At 36.1% G+C, this 9,130-nt stretch overlaps 1 protein-coding gene across 1 annotated transcript in view; it reads right to left on the reverse strand.

Moving 5' to 3' along the window:
* Nucleotides 1-3,338, reverse strand: part of LOC135197438 (uncharacterized) — an 11,717-nt gene extending 8,379 nt beyond the window's left edge. Inside the window, exons 1-2 of the mRNA XM_064224508.1 lie at nucleotides 3,257-3,338; nucleotides 1,048-1,277 (exon numbers count right to left, since the gene is read on the reverse strand). Coding sequence (XP_064080578.1) covers nucleotides 1,048-1,277; nucleotides 3,257-3,338 — 312 coding nt within the window. The remainder of the gene's footprint in view (nucleotides 1-1,047; nucleotides 1,278-3,256) is intronic.
* Nucleotides 3,339-9,130: the final 5,792 nt, after the last annotated feature.

Here is a 9,130-nt window from a genome sequence, read left to right on the forward strand (position 1 = left end):
CTGAGGTGCACAAAAATAAATTTCAAGTAATTTATACATAATAGAAAAATTTAACAGAGCGAGAGAGAGAGAGAGAGAATGGTACATTGTATTATATATATATATATATATATATATACATATATATATATATACATATATATATGTGTGTGTGTGTGTGTGTGTGTGTGTAAAAAAATATTAAAATAACTGAAATCTGTCAGGGAGGATAATGTCATTGAGTTCGTTATGTCTCACTGTCAAGCGATAGCGAACAATTGCAGACCTCATTATTTGCTTAACAACAAAGGAAATCGTTAACTCTCTCTCTCTCTCTCTCTCTCTCTCTTTTTCTCTTATGGGAACATAATACAGGATTTTTAAGCGGGGTCCTCTTTTTGTTATTCGATTCCTCGCCCTTCTTTTCGTAGGAGTATAAAAGAATAATAAAAAAAAAAGAAGCATGGAAACCGGCTCTTGGAAAAAATGAAGGCGAAACAGAAAACTGTTGCGCTCGTGTTGATTCAGGTTATCAGTTCCTTGTCCTTGACTCCCCTTTTTTCGTTGTTTTTCATTTACATTGCTAAGATTTTGTCTTTGAATTCTGCTTAATAGTTGTTTACGTGGCATTTTGGTCTACTAGAGGGGTTGCCTAGGGGATATATGTGAAAACATTTCATTCTCTTGGTTATACTGACATTGTGTAAATAGGTCTATATATACATATATATACGTATATGATATATAGTATATATATATATAATATATATATATATATATATATATATATATATATATATATATATAATGTAATCGCGCACATATGCATTGAATATATGCACCTTGTGTATGTGTATGCATATTTACATGTATATTTATACATATACATACATATATATATATATATATATATAATATATATATATATATATATATATATATAATTTTCTACAATGTATTTCAAAGAAGCAAAAACAAATGAAAATAAATTGTTGCAGTTTACAAAACCATTTTTAGGGCGAATTAAAAAAAAAAAAAAAAAAAAAGCAAGAAAATCGAGAATATTACCACCGTAGCGTCATCCACAATATGCTGAACGGTGAGCTTGTGCTGGGAGTGGATGGGCGAGAGCAGACTTGTTCCTGACGTTGACGTATCCAGCCTTGGACCCCGATGTCGTACGTCGACTCGGAGATGACCATCAGGTCCACCCTCAGCGCCACCTTCGGTCTCTCGGACAGTGCCACCACGCCTACTGTGTTGAGCGACGAGGGGAATGTCGTCACCACCGTCATTCGCTTATTGTTGTAGATCTCTCCTGAAACAGGGCAACACACACATATATTATATATATATATATATATATATATATATATATATATATATATATATATATATATATATATATATATATATATATATATATATATATATGCATTAAGCCACAATTATTATTCTTTAATATCCAATTCGATCTACCTCGCATAATATATTACCATATATGTTATGCAAAGGGGAAATTTTCTTAGTTGATAATGATTTCGTCCTCTCGTGGATTCGAACTAGCGGACAGAGGAGAAATCAGGACTTCAGTAATGTTACCGATTCGGCCATCTAAAAAATTCCCCTTCGGCTAACATGTATGAAGATATATTATTTCCGAGGTAGAGCGAATTAGATATTAAAGGACATTTGTAGCTTAGTGCATGTATATGAATCACTGTGATGTGATAAATAAGTATATATATATATATATATATATATATATATATATATATATATATATATATATATATATATATATATATGGGTGTGTGTGTGATGTTTGATACTTTTAATAATATGAAGATTAACAATACTGAGAAAGAGCAGAATTTAAGTCTTCATTACGCAATATCGAAATCTTGAAACCCTTAAAGAAGCTACGATATATTTCATAAATAATTCGTGACTTCTGTCAGTAATATATTTAAGGGTGTCAAGATTTTAATACTGCGTAACTTTAAGGGTGTCAAGGTTTTAGTACTGCGTAATGTAAACTTAAATTTTGTTCTTTCTCAGTATTGTTCATTTTTATATTATTGGAACATATATATTAATTTTATGCTTTCAACATCACTTAATACCGTGAAACACCCCTTTGTTTGAGAAACAGCTGTTATGGAGTAGCATTTTCATCATAAATCATTAGCCTTACATTTCTTAATCTTCGATGAAACTAGATAATGAAATGTCAGTCCTAAATGTCACTTCCAGTGCTGAGAGTCATTTGAAATGCAACTTCCAGTGCTGTGAAAGGAGAGCGTGAAGTTGCAACAGCTGAGAGGTGGACAGATGATGTCAGCCACTCCTTAGAGATGCAAGAGGCTTCTTATTAAAGGTGATTTTCCTTTCCCTTTGGAGCTGCGATGTGCTTTTCTAAGATGTCTGACACGAATTTGGTTTGAACACCCGCCTTCCTTCCTTCCTTTCATCACCTCAAATGATTGATGGTCTAGACCAGTGGTTCTTAACCTTTTTATTAACACGCCTCCTCTACGAGTTGGTCCTTCCCTCCACGCCCCCATTGCATCTGTGAGTAAAATTCCCTACCAGATTTAGAGGGAAATTTTAAAAAATGAGAAAGAGAACGGGTTTCGAGGGATAGGGAGGAAGGTAAATAATCACAAAACATGATAAGCCCAATGAGTCTAGCTAGAGTAGTAGACTATAGGCAACTAACGTTACAAGGCGATACGTTTGCATTTTTTCATGATCTGGTTATTATTTTCTCACCCTTGTTTAAAAAATGACGAATATTGAAGGGAATTTTAATTTTCTCTTAGAGCTCGTGCCTCCCCTGGAAATTGCCCCGAGGTTAAGAACCACTGGTATGGGCCCTCATAGTCACACTCGTTTCGTTACCAGTGTGAGACCACGAGTAGTGCACGCGGAGGACATTCAGCCTAGCACACATAGACCAAGGCAGCATTTTGATATGAGCCAGGCATTCAAAGGATAACTTTGAGTTGCTTGGCCTTTAGTTATTTCTGTTGTTAATCCATTTCCCTTGCTAGCCGCACTCTTACTTGAAATTCTTTTGCACAGTAGAATTTGAGAGATTAAAGTGTATTACTATTTTCATGTTTATCCGTTGCCCTTGAAATGTACGTTATTTCTGGGCTATGTAAGGTGATGAATGAAACCAGACAATAACTAAAAAGGACTAGTATGACACATTTGAACTATAAAAAAAAAAAAAAAAAAAAAAAAAAAAAATACCAGAAGGAAGCCTTACCTTGAGCAAATGACAGGTACTGGAAAGTCATCCATAGAAGCACCCATTTCGACCACCGCCATTTCACTGTTTCGGTCAACATCGTTGATTTGATTTTGTGCTAGGAGGAGAAATCAATGCCGAAAAAGGGTCTCCAAATGTCCGGCTGTTTTTTATGTAGACGTTTTTTGTTTATATAGAAAAACTGGTCTTACTTCATTTTTTACTTATTCAACAGTCTTTTGCTTCCAAATTTTTCCAGTAGTATCTTGTTTTCCAGTACTAACACTCACTAAATGTTTCACTCGAACACCAAATAGTTAACAGTAGACACTCTTACAAAATTCCAAACACCTTTTCGTCACAGAACGTAAGACAAGAAATCGTCTGATACCGTTGAACAAAATCGAACTATTTGTTTCTTGCTTTTCCGCCAAACGAAATTCCGCCAAGAGGACGTTGGAGACCAGAAATCCTGTTCAGTAGATTCGAAGGAGAAGAGGGAGCGGAAACATCCTCCAGCAAACCTGTAAGAAAGTGAAGTCATTCTTTGTGTTATTAATAAGCGTTATCAGAAGGACATGCTTCTTGCATTTATTATCACTAATAGATAGATAAAGGCGTTAATCTCTTGAGATAGCTCGTGACTCATGTATTCGATTGTAGTATTCTCTTGGTTTCCTGTTCGTTTTATTGTAACGTGCTAAGAAGGTAGGAAATTGCCATATGACGTATGAGGATTGGACCATGGGTTTAACCCATGGATTTTTTATGGTTAAGCGGTAATAGAAGTAGTAGTAGTAGTAGACAGGATTTACCTTTGAAGCGGCTGTACTCGGAGAGGGAGTCAAGTTTAAGTTTATTGGTATTTTTCTGTACTACATAAGTTGCTGGGTTCCTCAATATAGCCGTAGGTAAAGAAATAAAGCTTGTTACCAAAATATATTCTGTGACACCAGATAATCTATCAGTCAGTCAGTCTATTCTTTTGTTGTTTCCATTTTCTTACACTGCTTGCGAGTTATCATGTATTTCTCTTATATTATTATATTACCTGCTTCTACACCGTTCGGCCATATGTTGGCTATACCAGAATGTGAATCAAACGCCTTGTTTTCTTGCCCTATCTTATCTATTATCCTACTAGAAGCTCTCTCTCTCTCTCATTAATTTTTACCTAAGCCTCCGTGTAATGCGCCTAAACTGAATGACCTCATAGGTCCCAGTGCTTGTTCTTTGGCCTAAACTCTATATTCCATTACATGCTGCTGATGAGCTTCCATGTAGGCGTACGAAGCAGCTAATGCTATGTAAGTTATCCTGACGGGGTTTCATCCACGTTTTAGGTATGAACGTGGCAGAGTTGATTGTTATCGAAAAAATATTTACAAATGGGTAAAGAATTCCAGTAGATGGTTGTATAGGTACCATGAAGAATCGGTGGATATGGGAAAATAAGCGTTGATGAATTCCTACATTCACAAATTTGCATTCGAGGTTACAAATTAAACAGGGCGTGATACGACCTCCAGCTTACTCGGGACATGTGTAAAATTTTCTCCTCACGCATAAGTTGTAATCATTATATTCATAATTTTGCGTAAACTGAAACATGCAAAAATCTAGGGTCAAATAGAGCCTTTTTTCGCCAACGAAAATTAAAATAAATTCGTTATATTTTATAATAGAAATAATTTTTCTGTACTGTTTAACATACACATTACTTATTTTTCAGAGCTTTTGGGCTCTTCCATAACCTTTCCTACCCCACCCCAACAAGAACAACAACACCAAAGTAGTTCGTAGGCTTATTCCCCGAGTAAGCGATAAAAGAGCCCTAAATAAATCCATACAGGTAAAAGATGCCATAATAAGATGTTAACCGTACTTTGAAAACCCTCGGACTAAACAAAAACAAAAGGAGGTTACGAAGGACGCCAGAGTAGCACCAAAAATAGCATCTCTGTGCTTCCACGTTGGTGAAAGGGTTAGATGGACACTGGAACGTTGGAAGTGCTACTATCGCTTTGTACTTGGGCTATCGGGAGAGTGTTGAGGGCGGGAAAAGGCCCTTCCGGCCAGGACACGAATCCCGTTTGGCTTTGTGTGTATATATATATATATATATATATATATATATATATATATATATATATATATACATAGATATAATACAATATCAAGTATACATATACATATGTATACATATATAAATATATGATATTATATATATATATACATATACATTTGTATTCATAGAATGTGTTGAAATCCTGCAGTGTTCAATTGTTGATTTAACCCCGTGATCGTTCTCCCCAGATTATACAGAATCAGTAAATAAATTAATAAATACAAATGAAAAATAATTACTGATGTCACTTCAACTGCGTCTCTAAGAATGAGGCTCTCCACGAGGAACAGAGGAACGACAAAATGAAATCAAGGAATACAGAAAAGCCAACTCTCTCATCTCTCTCTCTCCCTCTCTCTCTCTCTCTCTCTCTCTCTCTCTCTCTCATAAAAAAAGAGCTTCCTGTCGTTGGACCTTAGTCTCTTTATCTGCAGTTTGTGGTGGGCGTCTAGCCCTTTATCGGCCTTTCGTTTATTGCTCATTAAATTGCCTTTTTGATTTCGCTGCTCTTTTTGCTTTGTTTACAAAGCCTTGTGCAGTAACAAATGTGCATTAATAATGATAATAATAATAATAATAATAATAATAATAATAATAATAATAATAATAATAATAATAATAATAATAATGTTAATAAACAATAATCATTTGTTTACAAAGCCTTGTGGTGTAACGAATGTGCATTAATAATAAAAACAATAATAATAATAATAATAATAATAATAATAATAATAATAATAATAATAATAATAATATACTTTGTTTACAAAGCCTTGTGGTGTACGAATGTGCATTGATAATAATAATAACATAGTACATGAACATCAATGACGTCATTGCAACAATATTATCATAACATTATTTACTACAAAGTAGATATTTATTTATAAACTTTTTTTCTCAGCACAGGGACATAAATCTTGTTACCGTGCTGTCAGGCCGTAACGTAATTTTAAAGTAAAATCTTTGTTTTGCCTTTTTGCACTGATGGCTTTTATTTTTCTATTGTTTGCAATTTTGTAAAACTAAGTTAAGTAGGTATTTGCTATTTGTTTACGTTAGTATAAATTTTGGTTAAATGTACTGTTAATTTGCTTTGGTTGAAAAAGCTTAAGTTTTGTGGCGCCATCTATTGAGTGCAGTTTGAAGTGCGGCCTTCTCAGTGTTTTTGCTTCCTTGCCAAATTTGTAACTGTTTATTTTTCTTTATGGTGACTGGGAGTGTGGTAAGGAGAGGTGATTGTGACTCTCCCAAAGTATTCTCCAGGAGTTGTTCAAGGCCGTTGAGGACTCGGAGCTGCTTATCTGTCTGCTGTTGTGGATTATACATATATAACTTCCTATTCTGAAGATTGCTCGCTTGTTCTCTTGAGAACAACATCTGCTGTCATTGAGCTGCTGCTTAATGTGAAAGGCAGTTATGCATGTGAAGCTACATGTGGGAGTACGACGTGCAACTGTGATTTAAGTGGCCTACTGGCTTAAATCTTGGCGTTTGCAGTTGCAGTGTGTGGGTTCTGGTCGAGAGCCTTTTTCGTCATTCATGGATGTATCCACTGTATCAGCACCAGAGTGGCCTTGTTGGAGCAAGTAGGGTGCTTCTCTCAGGTAAGAGGAACATCCCCTGTATCTTTGGCGAGCCGTAGACTAAAGTGTGTATATCCACCAACGGTTTTGAAGTGCAGTTCTTCTGATGGGAGTGACGTTCCGTGACTGCAATTTTTGAGCGATATATGGGATCTTCTGTATTAGTACTGGTCTGTGTCATAGGACCAATCTGTGTGTATTTTTAGATACACCCTAAAGAGTGTATAATATATAGGCTGGTATTCTAAAGTGTTTCATAGTATATTAAGGTTTAGATTGTTATGTCTTAGGTAGGATTGTTGTTTCTTTTGTAGTCCTTCCACTTCTTTCCTTTCTATTTAGTAATAGGTTAGCGTGGTGGGTAAATTAATTTGGGTCCCTTAAGATTAAAAATTTGGTTTCTTCTCTATGAGTAGGGTTTAGCTTTAGTTATAGGTGACTCTTTGAGTTATTTGATGGCCTTTTGTGTTTTGACTATTTATTACTTTTTGTGAGCCATCAGTGTACGTATATTTATTGTAATAAATATTGTGAGATTTTTGCCTGTGTCTTTCTGATTTTCCTCGCCCATACTGATTTGTTTTGTCACGGGATTTAAGATTAAAATAAAAGAACCAGTTACGACTTCCTCCTAAAGGGAGTTCGTAACAAATTGGCGACCGTGACAGGATCCAGGACAAACTCAAGTCGGTGGTGCGAGTGATCAGACTGTGCCTCTGGGTGAGATTTTTCAGTATTTATTTTTGTTGTGCCTCATCACCTTCCTTCTTTTCCTTTTCACTATGGATGATATAGAGTTTTAACCCTGCTGAATATTTAGCTTCTGAGGATTGTGTTAGGTATTTGAGTGCTTTGACTAAGAAAATTTGAAAGCTTGTGCTAGGTGGTTAGGCATTTCTTTAACAAATAGGGAATTGAAAAAGGATGTGTATAAGTTGGTAAAGAATAGGCTGTGTGAACTTAAAACAAACTGCTGATGAATAATTAGTGAAAGCATGAGTGAGTCTGATGTAGAAGGGGCTCCGGGATGAGTCTTTTTCAGGATCTGCCACTGTGGAGTGATTTTGGAAGGGTACGGCAGTCTGCCTGATGTAAAAGTCAGACTGAGAGAGTTCCTCGTACTGATGATGTTGGTCCAGCTGTTCCTACTCGTTCGGTCAAAGTGGAAAATGAGCCACTAGTAAAGGATTTTCAGAGCATGTTGGAGCTAAAGAAGTTAGAGTTCGAGGAGTTGGAGAGAATCAGAGCACATGAGAGAGCAATGCTTGGTATGGAGTTAGAGTTGGCCAAGATCCAGCAAGGTAAGAAGTGTGCGAGTACCCCATCCGTGAAGATATCGGGGAAAAGTTTAGTTTTGGGATGCTCTAAAACTTGTACCTTGTTTTACTGAGGAGAACGTGCCTGAATTCTTTAAGGCCTTTGAAGGGTTGCTACCAGGTTTCTTGGCCTAGGGAGGTCTGGACAGTGTTGATCAATGTCGCTTGCTGGGCAAGGCTCAGAAGGTTTATAATGCCATAGAGGAGCAAGTATCTCGGGATTATGAGAAAGTGAAAGCTTTGATATTAAAAGCTTATGATTTGGTTCCCGAGGCCTACAGGCAGAGGTTTAGGAATTTTCAAAACAAAACCCCGAACATGACTTTTGTGAATTTGCCCCGTGTAAAGCAGGAGCATTTTGATGACTGGCTCAAGAGTCGCCAAGTAAACTACTTGGCGGCCTTGAAGGAATTGATATTGATGAAGATTTTAAGAAATCCTGTGCAAAGAGTTAAGAGTGCATTTAGAAGATTTGAAAGTGACCTCTTTCCCAGAATTGCTCAGTTGAGTGATGAATATATATTGACCCATAAGTTGGTACCGAGAAACTTCAGGGGTAATTTCCCTGTGATCAAGGGTGACGGGGAGAGTAGAAAGAGAATGTTCTTTAACCAAAATAATTCTAATTTTCAGGCTAACTCTAAAGGCAAATTCTAATTTCAGGTCAAAAATCAAACCAATAAGTAATCCGGTGGTAATTTTGTTGAATAGGAATTTTGCAAAAACTGATAATGCTCATCCTAGTCGTACTATAACTAGTAGTGTGGGAAGTAGTAGAACCTGTTACTGGTGTAGCAAGACAGGACATACCCAGGCTAGGTGTTTTGCTCGTCAGAATTATTTACAAAGGCAGGCTACTTCT

This window comes from Macrobrachium nipponense, chromosome 21 (assembly GCF_015104395.2).
Source record: "Macrobrachium nipponense isolate FS-2020 chromosome 21, ASM1510439v2, whole genome shotgun sequence".
NCBI classification, from domain to species: Eukaryota; Metazoa; Arthropoda; class Malacostraca; order Decapoda; family Palaemonidae; genus Macrobrachium; species Macrobrachium nipponense.